Source organism: Phoxinus phoxinus (assembly GCF_949152265.1).
Source record: "Phoxinus phoxinus genome assembly, chromosome: 10".
Taxonomy (NCBI): Eukaryota; Metazoa; Chordata; class Actinopteri; order Cypriniformes; family Leuciscidae; genus Phoxinus; species Phoxinus phoxinus.
Window position 1 is genome coordinate 26,847,652 of NC_136885.1, and position 19,462 is coordinate 26,867,113.

The 19,462-nt window shown below is 39.2% G+C and overlaps 1 protein-coding gene across 3 annotated transcripts; it reads right to left on the reverse strand.

The window, feature by feature from the left end:
* Window positions 1-2,379: 2,379 nt before the first annotated feature.
* Window positions 2,380-19,379, reverse strand: oscp1b (organic solute carrier partner 1b). Of its 3 annotated transcripts, XM_079625701.1 has the most exons (11): window positions 19,080-19,249; window positions 18,125-18,163; window positions 16,299-16,453; window positions 15,795-15,962; window positions 15,421-15,501; window positions 7,266-7,369; window positions 6,335-6,463; window positions 6,034-6,103; window positions 4,715-4,854; window positions 3,822-3,885; window positions 2,527-3,592 (listed from the first exon to the last, which is right to left on the reverse strand). In XM_079625701.1, the coding sequence occupies exons 1-11, from the start codon at window positions 19,189-19,191 to the stop codon at window positions 3,473-3,475; spliced, it is 1,182 nt and encodes a 393-aa protein (XP_079481827.1). In that variant the 5' UTR covers window positions 19,192-19,249; the 3' UTR covers window positions 2,527-3,472. The 3 variants fall into 3 exon arrangements, with proteins under 3 accessions (XP_079481825.1, XP_079481827.1, XP_079481826.1); XM_079625699.1 differs by lacking the exon at window positions 18,125-18,163 and having other exon boundaries at window positions 2,380-3,592; window positions 19,080-19,379; XM_079625700.1 differs by lacking the exons at window positions 18,125-18,163; window positions 19,080-19,249 and adding an exon at window positions 19,259-19,378.
* Window positions 19,380-19,462: the final 83 nt, after the last annotated feature.

Below are 19,462 nucleotides of genomic sequence, written 5' to 3' on the forward strand. Positions count from 1 at the left end.
ACCACCTGACAACGGAAATGACGCACATGCTGTGAGTGACGGAGCGGCGCAGCCAATAGAAAATGTTCTTTGGAGTTCCCGCCCCCTTACGTGCGTTCTTGAGATTGGCATTCTTCGCTTGGTGTGGAATGATAAACGTACACACTATGTAAATGAGCAGTAGAGTACTACTGCATAACTCCAGTCAAGTTTTGATAAATGTGCAGTTCTTTGGAATAAAATAATAATTTGATGTATTACGATGTAAATCAGTCCATCTCCAGAACACACTCAGACACTTATGAAGCAGTAGTAACGAGCTAGACCCATTTATTTATGTAAGAAAGTTTACATGTACAAAGTTTATGTATGTAAGAAATTATTTTAGATTAATATTAACATGCTCAGAGGCCTATTCATATTTAAATATGCACTGCAGACAGGTGGTTTTAAAGGTTATGAGTCATAATATAATGCCATTATTTTGCAAAAAAAATAAAGAAAATCAAGAAACAAAATGTTGCATTTGTGTAAAGAACATTCTAGTGATTTTCTTTGTTTAATATAGTGGAAATGTTGTCACTTTAAGAAACTGCTAAAGCTGTGGGACATATCTCAGACATCAGGGTCAGGTGAAATAAACATGGAACATGGATTTCACCCAAGAAGACTAAAGGGTAAATTAATAGATAAATAATGATGTACCTCTGTTCACATGAGCACTGCAAACCTCCGGGGGTTTCTTGCATGCACAAGACCCTCGAGATCGTATCCAATTTTAGATCCCCCAAAACTAAACAGCTGCACCCACAACATTAAGTTTCAATTTAGTGGGTTGGTGCAGCGCTGCATGTCAAACAGAGAGTGTTTTTAAAGGGCAGTAACTGATTTAAGGCTGTGCTGTCTTCCTGACTTGACTCAGCATGGCCTTTGCCTTAAACCACATGAAACACTTTTATAAGCCTGTGGCTAAACATTGGCCAACCCACGGTGTGTGGGGTGGAAACTGTGAATCATACTTTACTAGTGCCCATGCCTGATAAAGAAAAAGTGGTATTGAAAAAGATTGCAAGGACAATTTCACAAGGACATGAACCTAATGTCTGGACTTAGCGTGGTTACCTCTAGTTCATTACTTTCCATATCTTTTCATTCTGGAATAACAATACATTTAAAATGTTAAGCATATAGTTATTTGTCTCATTATTAAAATATTACTCTGCAAAATAACACATTCTGAAGCAAATTTTAATTGGTCTTTTAAAATATATACCATAGATGCTTTGTGTGAGCCTTAGTTTCCCACAATATAATATGTATTTTTTTTTCCACAATATTTATAAGACATTTTGAGCCATTCACTTTTCACAAAAATTAGTGTACTGAGATCTGAGATGTCTCCAAATGATTCTTATTTGTTAGATACTTATTTCAAATGATTCTTATTTGTCTTATTTTATTTATATTTGCTTGACTAGAATGCACTCAATAAATATGAAAGCAATTTTTTAAAATTAATTAAATGCAGCTTTATTATTATTATTTTGCAAATATATGGAATGATTTAAAGGAATAGTTCACCCCAAATGAACAATTTGTCATCATTTACTCTCCCCCAAGTTGTTTCAAACCTGTATGATATTCTTTCTTCTGCTGAACACAAAAGAAGATTATTGTAAAGACTGTTTGTAACCAGACATTCTTTAAACTATCTTCTTTTGTGTTCAGCAGAAGAAAGAAACTCATACAGGTTTGGAACAACTTGAAGGTGAGTAAGTGATGACTAATTGTTTGGGTGAACTATCCCTTTAAATTAATGAATGTTTATTTTTATTTTTATATGATATCAATAATGTCCCACAAATGCAGTAGTGCAGAGTCACATCATGTCAAAATATTTTGTGCTGTGGGAGTTTAAAAAAGCACAGGTAATGACAATCAGAAGCTCTTTCCCATGAAGGAACAAGTGTGACAGCGATTCATTCATAACTGTGTGGGTGAAAGAGACTTCTCCCACGACTATTCAAATGAACACAGGGGTTTTCAGTATTTCTAGTCTGGAAAAGTCATAACAGATCAAGTGCTTAAACAGCATGTGCCAGAGAGACACTTGCAGAAATGCAACAACAGAGCTTCTTTTCATACATTTTACTTTCTTTTCACATGAAACCACTCTCAGACTTATTACAAAATGCTGTTCTGTGAGTTCAAAATGTTTAAAACTGTGGTGTATTAAACTGCACAAGCTAACAATGAAGTGAAAACTGCTTTTATTAATTTCTCTAGGTAGTCCAAATATATTTGTGTATATAAAGTGATCTTTCTGCTGTTAGGTGTCAACAACAATGCCAAATTATTCTATTGCGCCATCTAGTGTTCACAAAGAAGAAGCCCTAACATACTCGATTTTGTGTGACTAGCTTTTAATTCATGATCTGTTGATTTTTTTTTTTTTTACTTTTTATGTCTCTTCACAAGAAAATAGTATTTATGCTTTGTTGATATTAACATGTGTACAAAAAAAAAACTTTATTTTGACCAGTCATTATTTGCAAAAAGATCTACTTTTATTTCACATTCAAATCTATTTCAATAAAATGAAACAGTAAACAGACAAACATTAACATTCATATACAGTACATTAACTTCAATAAATAAGCTCTATTTTTCTTATGAAAAATATAAACCATTTCATCCACCACACATATTGCATTGCTTACTTTCCATGGAAGGTGGTTTCACATATACATTGTCATGTAACATATAATGCAACAATTTTACACTCTCAGACATTTTATTTGAACTTCTTGAAATACCTGACTTTGTTGTATTCCCTTTGAATAAAGGCAAAAACAAACACACCAATTGTCCTCGGGCTTCCTGTAAACCAGTTTTGGGATCTGTGCTCAATATTTACCACAAGTGCACTTCGGTTTCCTCCATTACCCTGTCTTAAGCAGCGCATGTTTTGTGGATACATATCCCGCACCTTTCGGTTGCACATCAAATGGATTTAAAATAACTCCACATGCACAGATTGTCCTCTTAGACAACTAAGATAGTCTAGGAAAGGCGTTTCATTCGGTCCACTGATCTAAATGTCATAGAAGTGTCTGCGGCATCAAAGCCCACACTGCCAGCAGATGCTACTGTGAAGACTGATATCAAACCATTTGCTGAAGTATGTGATGGCATGGAGTGTGCCGCCTCAGTAGGTCCAAACTAACTTCACAGAACGAATATGGAAAAGTAAATATGGTCCCACAGCAAGACGCATATTACATTTCTACACCTGCTATTTGCATTTCTCGCATTTAGTGGGTGCCAGGAGACAAAAATTGCACGTCGAGCTTAGCTGTTGTTCTGAATGGTATATATGGTTGATACTGTAGCTCCAGACAAAAGGCCTCTTTGCTGAGTAAAACATTGTAGCACTTTATCCTGCTTTACTGCTCAGTCACTCTCGTCAGTTAAAGGGAACACCAAGTTTAAGTCACAGTCCATCCATCATGGCCAGGAGGTCATCACCCTTGCTGCTGGAACTGGGGGAAGGTTCTCCCGTCTCTCCGAACTCTCCCATGATCTTAGCCAGCTCAGCATTGGTCTGTTTGTCCTGAAATGAGCAAGCCAGAGGTTTTATTACTCCCATGGTCCACTTTGGCAGTTTAAAGTTAACCTAAGACTCAAAAACCAATTAGACAAGCTGAGAGCTTTGTCTCAGTGTGGGTGGATCACTGGTAATCAGGCATTACAATGTTTTCTGAGGCCAAGGATCCCATAGCATTGTGCTGAAAAAAAAACGAAGTGTATTACTTTACCAGCGTACAAACATTAAGCATTACCTTTGTTGCCTGGATATTAATAACTTCATAAGAAAGCTCATCCGGTCTTGAAATCAAAGCCTCCCTGTGGGGAAAATCTGTATTAAAATTTTTGTGTGAAATCTCATGCAAAAAACAAACATCATCCATTTCACTGACATTTCAAGCTGCACTCTCATGTCTGAAACCACAAAACATGTCAAGAACATGGCAGGGTCACATTTTACCCCACAATAAAGAGTAATCATAATCAATTATATTTTTATATGCACTTTTTATACATATGTATACTCACCAAGGCTACATTTATTTGATCAAAAACAGTAATTATTTATAAACTGTGAATTATTTTTACAATTTAAAATAACTCTGTTCTATTTTAAAATACAATTTGTTCTTGTGATGGTAAAGCTGAATTTTCAGCATCATTACTCCAGTCTTCAGTGTCACATGATCCTTCAGAAATCATTCTAATATGCTGATTTGGTGTTCAAGAAAAATGTTGTATTATCAATGTTGAAAACATTTGTGCTGCTTAATATTTTTGTGATATACTTTGATGAATAGGAAGTTTTACTTGAAATAGAAATCGTTTGTAAAATTATAAATGTCTTCACTTTCACATTTGACCAATTTGATGTAACCTTGCAGGAAATAAAAAAATAAATTTCTTTAATAAAAATGTAGGCTACTGACCCCAAACAATATTTTCCAATAAAAAGGGTCTAATGAGAAACATTATTGAGAATATATATAATTGAAAGCAAGTAGACATATTACACTAATGATGATTTTGTTTTAATTTTGGGGTGAAATACCACCTCCTAGACATGTTTCATTGAGATGCAGCTTTAAATCTATTTGTGACGGTCTAGTCAAATTCAATTTAGACTAGAACTCAAATACAAACTCACTCTTCCTCCTCGTCAGTGGCGAAGAGGTTAACACGGAAGCCAGAGTCAGTGCCGGCTGGATTCTGCACCTCCAGACCTCCCATTAGTCTAGCAAGCAGGTTCAACTCTTCTTTTGCCAAAGGATTCGGAGTTGTGTTGACCTTTAGGATTGTATGAGTTCAGTCAAATACACATGCTAATTACATTACACATTTTTCCGATTTTTTTTTTCTCCATTAGTTTTCATGATGTATTTAATGAACCAACATTCTAAAATATTTGAATACGATTTGAATATATGAAGAGGATGCAAATTATCATGTCAACTAGGTTATTTAAAGTGCCCCTATTATGCTTGGATATAACATTTAATGTGGTGTGTAACATAGCTGTTTGTGAATGTAAAATGTTTGCAAAGTCTGCAAACACAATAAATGGTGTTATTGTCTCCCAAAAGAAAGAATCGATTCTGAACTGCCTGAAACAATTCGTCAGTAATTCCAGTCTTACTTGCCTGCAAAAAACTACATAGGCTTGTAACCAATTTGAATAACGTCGCCTATGGTCTTCATTGGCTGCCCGCGGACAATGTCTACTTTGACCCTCAAACACTGTTGTTGTAGCTGAGACTGGAAGAGTTTGGCTATATTTACATTTAGCAGACGCTTTTATCCAAAGCAACTTACAAATGAGGAGAACAATAGAAGCAATCCGACCAGCAAGAGGGCAACAGTATATAAGTGCTATAACAACTCTCAGTTAGTCTAGCACACAACACATAAGGTTTTTTTTTCTTTCTTTTTTTTCAGAAAAGCAAAACAAATAGAATAGAAAAGGCAAGTGCTTATATTAATTGGTCAGGTGCTGACGAAATGTTTTGAAAATGGCTAAAGGCTCGAATTGAGATAGGCAGGTCATGATTAATGTTGACATGTTGAGAAGACACCGTTTTCTTATACGGTAAAACCGGCGCCATCATTAATGTTTGTTTCACTGTGTATCAAGCACTGAGGAAGCCTCCGGAGCTGAAATTCAGATATGGTTAGGGTTCATTTCCAACATGCGCTGTAAGCGGTAGACCAATCACAACAGACTGGGCTAACTGACCAATCAGAGTAGGCTCTCAGAAAGGAGAGGTTTAGAGAGACTGAACTCAGGCACTGTGAGAAAAAAGGTGATGACGCAATGTATATTATGCAAAAAATAAAGTGTTTTTTGACCTTGGATGCATGTAAACCTATTGCAGGAGACCTCAAAAACTAAATTAGGAACATTTAAAATAGCATAATAGGGGCACTTTAAAAGAGTACTAAGAAAGTATAATTTATTTATAATCTTACCTTGGTGTGCTGTGAGGAGTTTTTTGAGGTTCCAGACATGTGCGTTTCAACAGGACGGCTCACACTGTACCTGAAAGAACAAATAGGACATTTGTACAGCTGATGTGCCAGTGAAAGGCTACCTGTCTCAGGTTTACAGCTAAATTATTCACAAATCAATTAAAGATAAGGCTTTGCTACAGATAAAACTGAACATGGATGAATTACACCCCTGTATCTGAAGATCCACAGAAGGCATGAGTCATATGATTCCACTATTGAATATAAGTAGGAGTCTTATTAGAAAGTGGTCGATGCTCACATGTTTGTGCCCAGTTTGATGACTCGATCACCATACATTTCAAAAGATCCCTCACGGAGAGCGGCGTTGTAGTTGCCCCCATCGCGGAACTGCATCCTTCTCACCTCCTCACCACTACAGCTAAACATCCTGGGAATTAGACAGTCATGCAAAAATTATTGATAAATAATACAATAAATCTAAAATAATTTTAAACAGCATTTCTTATTATAAATGATCTAATTCTTTTAGAAAATTGAAATAATTATTTTATTCATACCAGTTCATGACCTTATATTAATTGAAAGACGTGATGCAATATAAATTAGTGCTGTCAAATCAATTAAATCAAATGAAATTAATATATAAATATAAATAAATGAATCAATTTGATAGCAATAACATATACATATATTAATCGATTTAATAAGCACTAACATATACATACATGCATACATATATATATACATTTCTCCCATCACAGATGACACGAGTAAAAATGGTGCCTAAAAGAAATGGTGACCAGTGTCAACACCTGGTCATATAATAAATTCATAAAAATGTTAAGCTGAATCCTGATGTTGATAAAAATAGTTCACAGACATGTTATATGTCAGCTACCCCTAAGCGCTATTAGAATAACTGCTTTCAGTCCCAGTCTAAACACAGAACCTGCTATACTTAGAATAGCTCTCTTATATGTCCAAGTCTCTTGTTAATGCAATTAAGTTAACTATAAACCCTCACCATCAGACTCTGGCGGCTCGAAATGAAGGAGGTGATTTCAGAGCAAACATATGCACACCTTCAGCTATAAATTTAGAGGCTATTTATTTATAATGTTTAAATCAAATCAAATCCTGCCGTTCTCAGCCTTTTAATGCCTTGGTCATGTCAATACTGGAATTTTTTTATTGTTTTGCTATGGATGTTATCCTAGTATGAAGCTAACCTCATGAGTCCTGGGGCGTGCGTCCCATACGGAACAGGGCCTGATGTGGGGAGGACGAATCGTCCATTGGAGTTCTGTACCTTGTCTTTCAGGAAAATTGATACCTAAAAAACAAGTTCATATATGTAACGGTGGTGGGCCCAAAAGACAGTTCAAATCACCAATAAATATTTTAAGTAGCTGTTCGGGCGCCAGACAGGTGTGTGCCTGTCAAAAAATTAACCCAGGATAGCATAATCAACCACCTGTTACATATCAAAACAAAAACTTGACATAGTCTGGGGTTTGCTTCCCATCACTTTTTAATGGCCACAAAACTTATTCCAGTGTCAATAATAGGTGAGCAATTCAAGTGCTGTATAAGAAAAACAACAACAACTTTATCTCCAAAATCAGTTCAGATGGAGAGGAAAATAAACTAATAAAACAAAATAACAACAATAGTCGTAACATCATATTAAACCCCACTACTTTTTTGGTGTTTTGTGTTTTTGTTCACACATGCACAGGGGGAAAAAAAAACATACAAAATGCGAATCAGTGCAGATACGTCCCAACAGATTTTTCGCACACAGTAGAATTTTTCCCAAGCACACAAACACCGTAACTCAACAGTTATTAGTAGAAAAAGGGACAAAATACTTAAACAACCAAAAAAAAAAACATCAGTCAACTAGACTCATCGGAAGTGTGTGTGTGTGTGTGTGTGTGTTGGTATAGTTAGTGGGTGTGTCCGGGAGGCATGTGTAATTTCGGACGATGTGCGTCTCTGAGAGAGCGTGGTACTGTTTGTACGGAAGAAAAGCTTGGTGGCACTGACCCAAACAAATGTAGCAGACCGCAAGGTCTCGGAGGAGTGTCTGGAACCGCCGTGGACTCTGAGCTGAACCTTTTCCCGACCGCGCTTTCCACTACGGACGGCTGAATAAAATCCGCGAAGGTGCGTTGCTTTCCACTACGGACGGCTGAATGAAATCCGCGAAGGTGCGTTGCGCCAGTTCACCGACTCAATGAAACAGCACGTCTGGAAGCCGACAGAAACACGAGCCCCACTCCACACGGCACTCCAACTTATTTTCTCCTCTCCGACAACCCTCTTACGAGCCCTGCATTCACTTGTGACGTTGGATTTTCTTTCTTCCCCAGGTGCGTGAGCCTCGCCTTTATATTAGGCGTGTTTTACTTAATTGACGCACACCTCCCTTTCCGTCATGGATTTTGGCAAAGTGAAAATGAAAGTAACACAACATGCGGCATATGGAATTTTCCACTCTGCCACACTCTCCCCCCCTTGAGAAAACAACACATAGTTGTTACGGGGAAAAAACCCCTCTAAAACCCTAGAAAATCTTCGTCCTCGTCTGAGGTCTCATGGAAAATTTCCCGGAGTTTCTCCTGAGTACGATCCTCAACTTCTTTTGCAGTAGGGAAACACAGTTTCATATTGCATACATGCACATTGCGCACATCTTCTCCTGTGCTTTCCATTGCAACTTGATAGTTCAGGGGACCTAATTGTCGAATTATGCGATATGGTCCCTTCCACTTAGGTGCCAGCTTAGCAGTAAAATTGCGTTGTGCACTGGATTGAGGGAAGTTTCTTATCCATATTCGATCCTTCTCCAAGAAGGTGACATCCCTTCTGTTCTTGTTATAAGATCTCAATTGTCTCGTTTGGGCTTTTTTGCAGTTGTCCATGGCCTTTCTGTGTAGTTGAGACAACTGATGAACGACCTCATATGAATGACCAGAGGGTGAAAGGTTGTGACCATGCAACAATTTGTCCACTGGGCTGTGAAGTTTTCTGCCCAGATGGAGCTCAGCAGGTGACATTCCAATAGTCTCCTGAACTGCGGTATTAAGTGCAAAACGAAACTCAGGCAGATAGTGGTCCCAACTTTTATGATTATCTTCCACAAAAGAAGCCATCATGCACTTCAGAGTACGGTTGACTCTTTCTGTCATATTTGTCTGCGGGTGGTAAGCGGTGGTGAGTTTGTGTGTCACACTCCACTTCGCACACAATTCATTGAATAATGCAGATACAAATTGTGTTCCTCTGTCGGACAGGATGTAATCAGGCACGCCCCATCGAGTCAACACTTCTCTTCGCAAGATTTCCGCAATATTCTGAGCAGTGGCTTGTCGCATGGGAAAGAGTTCAACCCATCGAGAAAAATAGTCAACAAAGACAAGTAAATACTCATGTTGTTTCGTGCTTTTAGGCAGGGGACCCATGACATCCACTCCTAACATTTCATTGGGTCGTGAGGTAGTAATAGGCTGAAGTTTTCCTGCTGGTTTTTTATTGTCACTTTTAAGAGTTTGACATTTTACACACCTTTGGACATGTTTCTTGACGTCTGTCCACATGCCCGGCCAGTAGGCAACGGCTTGTACTCTTTTATATGTCTTGAAAATTCCAAAATGCCCACTCATGGGACTGGAATGGTAGTATTGGAGAATTTTGGGCACAAGACTGCTGGGAATGACAACACGATAGTGGACTTGGCTGTCGGCCAGTTGAGTGGTATGATACAGTTTGTCTTCCACTACTACATATTGTTCCTTCTCAGTGAGTTCGTTCTTTGCAAGTGCCTGAAATATTCTACTGATTTCAGGATCATGATGTTGTTCATCCCAGATGTTTTCAGGGGTGATTGGAAACTCAGACTCCTCTTTTTGACTGGTGTACACACTACATCCAGGTATGTGGTACATTCGTGAAAGAGCATCAGGTGCTACATTCAACTTTCCTTTCCTGTACTCCATCACAAAGTCGAACCTTTGTAGTCGGAGAGCCCATCTGATGAGTCGGCTGGTTGTTTTCGTGGAACTCATCACCCACTGCAACGAGGAATGGTCCGTGATCACTGTGAACAATCGGGGTTCTAAGTAATGCTGCCATTTGTCCAGTGCCCACACCACTGCAAGACATTCCTTTTCTGTGGTGGAATAGTTAATCTCAGCTTTATTTAGAGTCCTACTGGCATAAGCAATCACTTCCTCACCGCCTTGTTCTTTCCGCTGAGTCAACACAGCGCCCAAGCCAGTGTCGCTTGCATCCGTGTACACTGAAAAAGGTAGTTGGAGATTGGGATGTCCAAGGATAGGTGGCAATGTAAGGCATGTTTTTAAATGCTCAAAAGCTTGTTGGTATTGCGATGTCCAAAGAAACGATTGTCCTTTCTTTTTTAGGTTGTTGAGAGGCTCTGCGATCCTAGAGAAGTCTGCCACGAATCGATGGTACCACCCAGCCAATCCCAGGAAGCGCTGGACCTCTTTAAGGTTACGGGGAACTGGATAAGTGCGAATTGCTTCCACCTTGCTGGGATCTGCAGTAACACCTTGTCCGTTCACTACATGACCGAGGAAGGAAATCTCCTGAAGGCAGAACTTGCATTTTTTTAGGTTCATCGTCAAACCAGCTGCTTGTAACCTCTGAAGGATGGTCTGGATGTCAAGAAAATGCTGAGCCATTGATGGAGAGTAAACTATGATATCGTCGATATAGACGAAACACAGGGTTCCAAGCAATCCTCTCAGGACGATCTCCATCAGCCTTTGAAAGGTTGCTGGTGCATTTTTTAGACCAAAAGGCATGACATTGAAATGGTATAGCCCCCCTGACGTGATGAAGGCGGTCTTTGACTTACTCTCAGGTTCCATGGGTACCTGCCAATAACCGCTATTTAGATCCAAAGTTGAAAAAATGGCTGCCCCAGAGAGCGACTCCAGGATCTCTGTGATGTTGGGGATTGGATATGCATCACTTTCAGTGAGGGCATTGACCTTCCTGTAGTCAACACAGAACCTGAGACTACCATCTTTTTTGGGAACCAAAACAACTGGTGATGCCCAAGCTGAATAAGATGGTTCTATGATGCCAGCCTTTAACATGTCTTCAATCTGTTCTTTCACTATATCTTGCTTTGCGGGTGTAAGCCGATAAGGGCGTTGTTTAACAGGTACCTGATGACGCGTGTACAGGCAGTGCTGAAGAACATTCGTACGTCCTGGTCGGCGAGTACACACAACCTGATGTTTCTGCAAGATGTGACGTAATTGGTCTTCTTCATTATGAGGTAAAGTTGCTTCTTTTAATGCACGGTCAATCAAGACTTGATCCTCTGTCGGACTAGGGTCTGCATCTCGAGAAGCCAGTAAAGGTTGGGGAGGAGGAACAGAACTTAACAAGGACAGATTTAGCTGAGAGCTTTTAGATTTCTTTTGTCTTCGTTGACATGGAACTCTGCTTGCAGGAATACTTGCGTGGCCTAGTTGGAAATAGTATTCCTCCTCAGGAGAACATTGGAAAGTGTACTTCCTTTCTGAGACATTAAGTTGGAGGCCGCTCAGGAAAATGAAGTCTAATCCCAACACTGCTACATATGTCAGCGATGTTGAGGTAAGAACAACAGCCCGCATAGAAATATTGGTGTTATGAAGGGTAATCTGCACATTTATCCACCCCAGTGGAACTTCGGCCTCGCCATTCGCTAAGTAGAGAGGCCCTAAAGTCCATGGATGGAGACTCTCCTGGGGGCTAAGTTCCTTCCACAAACTCTCATGTATAAGAGTATAGCTAGCTCCAGTGTCCACGATAGCTTTACCCTTCCATGTGCCAATGGTGACCGGGACAACAAGCTGTTGGGGTACTGTTAACTGTTTGTGGTCAGTAACCTGGTTCGTTTTAAGGCTGTCAGTGATGGGTGATGCAGTCGTGGCTGAGACGGCATTGTGGGAGGGTAACACACCCGGTTTTTGATTTTGAGGGGGACGTTTGTTCTGAGAAGGTTGATGCTGATGAGATGGCTGACTTGAAAAAGATGAGGTAAAAAAGGGACAGTTTCCAGGGGAATGATGTCCTTTACACCGCCAGCACTGAACTTGGGACTTGTCCATAGAGCGATTAACAGGAGCTCGAGGTGCCATAGCCTGCTGTTTAGGGTGTACACCTCCATCATACCGGAATTGCTGCTCATAGTCCTTTTCTAATTGATGGCCTAACTTCACCAACTCCTCCACTGTAAAAACTCGACTGCGTAACTGACTGGCGAGGTGAGGTTTAATATTCTTTAGAATCATTTTCACAATTTCACACTCCGTTAATGTGCTTTTCCATCTCTTGCACAATGCCCGGTATGAAAAAGCAAAATCCCTAATAGATTCTCGCTCTCCTTGAATCCTTGTCCTGACTCGCTCAGCTAACTCGTCCTCATAGTCCTCTGAAAGAAAAGCAGATAGGAAAGCTGCCTCAAATTCAGTCCAAGAGACAATGGAAGAGCGGGCAACTTCCCACCAGTCACGAGCAGTTCCATGTAAGACTGTACGAAAAGTAGCCAGAAGATCCACGTCTGACAAGGGGTGCAATGCCAAAAAGTCTTGACATCGAGTCAAATAACTCAAAGGGTCTGAGTCATCGGATGGCTTTCCAAATGTGGGAAATGTTAGTCGAAGATGATCACTTTTAGCTGTCGGGGTAGTGGAAGATGTGATGGCAGCTGCTTCTGGGCTGGGTGGGGAGGAAAAAGAACTATCGGTTGCAGGTATAGTTAGGGATGCCTCTTTTGGTTGGTCAGTTCTGTCAGTTATCTGCATTTCGATTTTTTTGTTCACTTCTGACTGAAATTTTTGAAAGTCAGTGCAAAGCTCCTCCATTTGTTTTTTCCCTTGTTGCAACTCTTTATTAAGTTGCTCTTGACTAATTTGCAGATTCTTGCGCATGTCTTTCAGGTCTTTTTGGATTTCTACCTGAAGCTGTTCAACCAGGAAACGCACCTCAGATATAAGAGCAGTCTTCACATTCGTCAATTCCTCTGCAATCATACGTTTGGTAGCTTTGGTCCATTGGTCCATCTCACTTTCCACCTGTTGTTTGTTATCGGTGATACACTTTAGTAGCTGTTGCTGGTTGTCCTCCATCTTGGTTACCATGTTGGAAATATGTGTTGATTGTTGGGAAGACTTGGCCTTCACCTCCTGGGTAAGTTGAATAATTGCCCTCTCTTGTTTCTGGCTTGACTCCTTTAAGGAATCCAAATCTCCTTGTACTTGCTGAGTTACTTGTTGAAATCCTCTGCCAGGTGTGGGAAGTTGAAAAGGCAAGTCCTGCAAGTCCTGCGCTCCCACAGAAGATGGAGGGGAAGTTTCAGGCGTTGTGCAGAGCTGCATGTTGTCTGAATTTGGTGGTTCCCAGGTGAGGGTTTGTACGGGAGTGCTGACAGTCAAGGCAGAGGTGGCAAATCGCACTCTGGATCCAGGGGGCTCGGTTTGGGTCATATTAGGGGTGTAAGGGAATAAAGAGACAGGGGCTGCTGGTGGCCACATGGGTGTTTCCACTTCAGGGACCTCAATGTCCACCAACGTGGATGGAGAGGGTGGGGTGGTCATGTTACAAGTGTAAAAAGTGTATGAAATAAAAATCAGTAAATGGTATAATGTGTTTGTGTCAATTTTCTTTCTGAGAAAAACCAACAAACTCGGACAAAACAATAAACTACATTGTTCAAAGAACAAAACAGTTCCAGATAATTTATCCAAATGTTACGCAATTCTTCAATTTGGTCACAAACTTATTTCAACCCAAAAAAGAGAAGATATAGGGTAACAATTTTTTTCAATGGAAAAGTGAGCCCCACATTTTTTTTAAGCAAAGCAATTCCAATTATAATCCACAGTCAACTGGGTTTAGTGCCACATCAAATGTACACACACTGTATACGGAGTCCCCACAACAAAACTTCCTCACAGTTCAGTTCAAATCACAGTTCAAAGTTCAAATTCACAATTCAAAATTTCACAGTTCAAGTTTCATATAGTTCACAGTCCCTGTTCGGGCGCCACTCTGTAACGGTGGTGGGCCCAAAAGACAGTTCAAATCACCAATAAATATTTTAAGTAGCTGTTCGGGCGCCAGACAGGTGTGTGCCTGTCAAAAAATTAACCCAGGATAGCATAATCAACCACCTGTTACATATCAAAACAAAAACTTGACATAGTCTGGGGTTTGCTTCCCATCACTTTTTAATGGCCACAAAACTTATTCCAGTGTCAATAATAGGTGAGCAATTCAAGTGCTGTATAAGAAAAACAACAACAACTTTATCTCCAAAATCAGTTCAGATGGAGAGGAAAATAAACTAATAAAACAAAATAACAACAATAGTCGTAACATCATATTAAACCCCACTACTTTTTTGGTGTTTTGTGTTTTTGTTCACACATGCACAGGGGGAAAAAAAAACATACAAAATGCGAATCAGTGCAGATACGTCCCAACAGATTTTTCGCACACAGTAGAATTTTTCCCAAGCACACAAACACCGTAACTCAACAGTTATTAGTAGAAAAAGGGACAAAATACTTAAACAACCAAAAAAAAAAACATCAGTCAACTAGACTCATCGGAAGTGTGTGTGTGTGTGTGTGTGTGTTGGTATAGTTAGTGGGTGTGTCCGGGAGGCATGTGTAATTTCGGACGATGTGCGTCTCTGAGAGAGCGTGGTACTGTTTGTACGGAAGAAAAGCTTGGTGGCACTGACCCAAACAAATGTAGCAGACCGCAAGGTCTCGGAGGAGTGTCTGGAACCGCCGTGGACTCTGAGCTGAACCTTTTCCCGACCGCGCTTTCCACTACGGACGGCTGAATAAAATCCGCGAAGGTGCGTTGCTTTCCACTACGGACGGCTGAATGAAATCCGCGAAGGTGCGTTGCGCCAGTTCACCGACTCAATGAAACAGCACGTCTGGAAGCCGACAGAAACACGAGCCCCACTCCACACGGCACTCCAACTTATTTTCTCCTCTCCGACAACCCTCTTACGAGCCCTGCATTCACTTGTGACGTTGGATTTTCTTTCTTCCCCAGGTGCGTGAGCCTCGCCTTTATATTAGGCGTGTTTTACTTAATTGACGCACACCTCCCTTTCCGTCATGGATTTTGGCAAAGTGAAAATGAAAGTAACACAACATGCGGCATATGGAATTTTCCACTCTGCCACATATACGTTTAAAACATATTTTGACTTTGTCAAAATGATTATTTTCTGCACCTTCATAAACATGACCAATATTATTGGTTAATTCTCAGATTGGGTTTCCCAGAGTATTCTGTATTCATGTACATATATCAAATGAAAACAAAAACACTTACTCTTATATGCATATCTTGAAAGAAGATGAGGAGTGTTTGTCTAATTAGTTGAAACTCTCCACCAGATAAAGGGGTATATATCTAAGAATTACAAGCAAGAGAATACAAAATTTCAAAGCCAAAATCAGAGTGGAGCTGACAATGATAGCAAAATAATTGCCCAATAATAATAATAACTTTCATATTAAATAAAAATATAATATATTATTATTATTATATACAATACAATTAAAAATGTATTATAATATTAATTAATAACATTGACATGATATTAAAATTAAATGAACAGGTATTAACAATGAAAACAATACTTATTACACTTAATAATTGAAAAAAATCTTAAAATGCATAATTCTGAGCAGTAACGCCATTACCTCTACGAGTTGTTTGTTGGTTTCATCCACTTGGCTGAGGATGCTGGGAGTGTCTTTCACAAAGTCCCTGATGGCATCCATATGGTTGAAGGACACAAGGAGGATGTCTTTAGGCCGAGGACACAGCAGGACTTGATACTTGAACGCCATGGTCATCAAGTCATACAGCTGTGCATGTGAAAAGCACAACAAAGGAGCATAAATTACATATTTCATCATATTACACACCAGAGGGAGCCATTTATCACTATTATGCTTAATAAAATGTAATGAATATTAATTAGAAAGAGAATTTTAAAGCAAATATCCACATAAAATAATTCCAGTGAACAGAACTATCTGACTTTCAAAACGGTTCAAAAGAACTGATTTGTTTAATGAGAATACAGAGAGTTTTGTAGAAAGTTCTCACTAGGAAAATATGCAACACCAATAAAAATAAAGCAAACAATGTGTTATCAGAATTCAAGAAAATAACAATGTGTCCTTGACTTTAGTTTTCACCTTGTCCATACTAGCTTGGTTTAGTCTCATGATGGAGGCATGAGCCAGTCGGTCAAACACCGTCCTGAGGGCCTTCTTGGAGTACAGCTCTTGTGGCTTGAACAGCTCCTCCAGGAACTTCTTATTGAACATGGTGGTAATGATATCATTCATAACTACCACAACACAAAGACAGAGTTGCAGTGAGTCAAAAGCAATTCTGTGCAAACATGAAGCTGACAACAAAGCCAACACAATGCAGTCTGTACTGTGGAAAGCCGTTTTGCCAAGACAGATAGATAAACAAAAATAATATAAATCAAAATCGGCAGATGTTTTCACAGAGAAGCGAGCTGGAAACTGTCATCACATGTTGACTGAAGAAAACACCAATGCTAGAAACATATACTGTCAAATGGAGGATTTCATTTATATCTCAGTACTAAAAATAACTGTATAAGCTTCCTGAATCTTTGGGGTTCTTATTCTACAATAGTATATTTCTCACGCGAAAACATTCAAAATGTGAAATTACAATTAAAGGGTTAGCTCACCCAACAATGAAAATTATCCCATAATTTACTCACATTCAATCCATCCTATGACTTTTGTCTTTCAGCCAAACTCAATAGGAGTTATATTAAAAAATATCCTGGCTCTTCCAAGAGCCTTTATATTTATAATGGGAGTGAATGATACCTTAGCTTTTGAAGCTCCAAAAAGCGCATCCATCCATCATAAAAGTAATCCATACGGCTCCAGGAGGTTGATAAAGGCCTTCTGAAGCGAAGCGATGCGTTTTAGTAAAACAAATATCCATATTTATAGCTTTTTTAACTTTTATAAACTTATAATTACTGGCTTTTGGTAATGGCAGTACTCAAGTCTAGTTCCGGCGGAAGAGTGAAATCTGACCCAATGCATGTATTGACGAACTTGGAAGCGGACTAGGGCTGCCCTTGACTAAAGGTTTTTCTAGTCAACTATTAGTCGTTCATTTAAGCGATTAGTCGACTAATCGCACGTGTATATTAATAAGACAAATCCCAATAATGAGCCTTTAATTGCCTTCACATAGCCTAATCAGTGCTATGTAAACCAAATATTTCCAAATATTTTTGCTCAAGCGCATGTATAAAGCTTGCCACAGCGCACCGGCAAAAGTAAAGATTATGAATGTGTTGTGAAAAAAACAGCAGTCTGCACCTATTTGCACATTTTATAACATACTCTGAGAATATTTAGTTTCCATTTGAATTGGTTCATTTAAAAATATAAATGTCAAGCTTTCGATAGACATATTGTACATTTTTATTTTGTAAACAAAACACCAGTCAGGAATTAGAAGTCTAAAATTTACATTTTTAAAGAGAAATGTTGGAAAAGCTTGAATTTGTTGCCCAGCGTCTACTCTCAACCTTTTACAGTCTAGGCTATACTCTCAACAAAGCTTATGCTACTCCTACATCGGGTCAGAGTTCACTTTCCCACCAGAACTCGTGTACGGCCGTTACCGGAAGCCAATAATTATAGTTTATATTAAGTTATAAATATGGATATTTTTCTTACAAAAATATATAGCTTCGCTTCCGAATGCCTTTTTTTGACCCCCAGAAGTCACTTGGATTACTTTTATGGGCTTCAAAATCTAAGGTACCATTCACTCCCATTATAAAGATAGGATGGCTTGAGGGTGAGTTAATTACGGGATAATTTACATTTTTGGGTGAGCTAACCCTTTAAAGTAGCGCAAAACCCCCATCTCCCCCTACACAGCAAGTGCCTATAAGAGCCGGCACTACTTTGCTCTATGGCCAGCAGCAAAGCAAGCAGAATGTTAACAATACCTCTTTTTCTGTCCTCCTCTAGCCAATCTGCTACAGTGGCTACAAAGATTGCAAATCAAAAAGGACATATTTAAAATGACCCTCTAAGGAAGTTAACTAAATAGCAGGTACGGCATCGGCTACATTTACTGTGTATCACATCTGCAAGCAACAAGCAACTTATTCACACTGTTTTATGACCTCTGTGGCACACTTTGATACCAAAAGGCAATGTCAGCACAACAAATTTCATTATTAATATTTCAGAATGCAAAAAAAAAAAAAAAAGATAGGAAACCCTGACACAGGAACATTAGACAGGAAACCAAGATAGTGGTGAACAACCATGAGCAAGCTGTTGTTGAGCAAATGTAATTGAGCCACAGTGTTGCATGCAACGTTACACTGAACAAATGCACAGTCCATTTTTTTAAATAAACCTAAAACTCACAATTACCTCCCATTCTTGTATTTTTTTTTAGATATGAATACTTAGTGGGCAGCAAAAAAATATGGATATCTATAGTATATCTATTGTATATTGAATAATGTTATTTTATTAGTTTAATACACAATATTATTTTTGTAATGATTTTTTCAGGAAAGTGTGACATTTGTGCTATAACTTATTAAATAGCCTATGTTTTCTAATGCAATGACGATTTCATTTTTAGGGGCCACTGCATGTTTACATGGGCAATCTTTTGCATAATTAAAATGTTTTTTTCCCCCTCTCATTTAAATTCTACAATTGATGGCATACCAATGCAAAAAAGACATGTTTCCTGCATGCAAGTTAACTGAATTGGGATCACTGTATTCAAACACAGGCTAACTGGCTAATTATGTACAGCAATAGCAGAAGATCCAACTTTCCTTTAGAAAGATCACAAACGATGATCATAATTACAACGTTTACATCATAACCCGGGTCTCCAGAACAGAGTTGCTTTATCAACTCCCTGGCATCTACTACCTTTCTTCGCTTTATCTGCTGGGATATTCTGAGCCCGCAGGCGCTGATCCAGGATGTACAGCATTTCTCCACCCAGATTAATGAAAAGAAGAGGCAGCGTTCGCGTCGACATCGTCTCTGAAGATGGATAAAGAGCAGCTAGTATCGGTAATCACTGGTTGTCAATAAAAAGTCGCGACCTGCGCTCTGCGTGTTTGTAGCTGAAGATCCTGCAGAATAACAAGCGTCTGTAAGCCCTCTCTCGGTTGCCAGGTCACCGCCAACAACAGCCAATCAGAGCCGCTCTTACTGCTGTGCGATGATGACGCAATACGTCTCTCCATGAAAAGCAGGTGATGCAAAAAAAAAAAAAAAAAAAAAAATGTGTAGGCCTACATTTATAT

Excerpts from the sequence above, each read along its gene's own strand:
- oscp1b (XM_079625701.1), bottom strand. The coding sequence starts at position 19,191 with ATGTCGACGCGAACGCTGCCTCTTCTTTTCATTAATCTGGGTGGAGAA. Across the intron at positions 16,454-18,124 it reads AGAGGAGGACAGAAAAAGAG|TTATGAATGATATCATTACC; the intron begins GTATTGTTAACA and ends GTGTTGTGGTAG. Across the intron at positions 15,502-15,794 it reads CCAACAAACAACTCGTAGAG|ATATATACCCCTTTATCTGG; the intron begins GTAATGGCGTTA and ends TGTAATTCTTAG.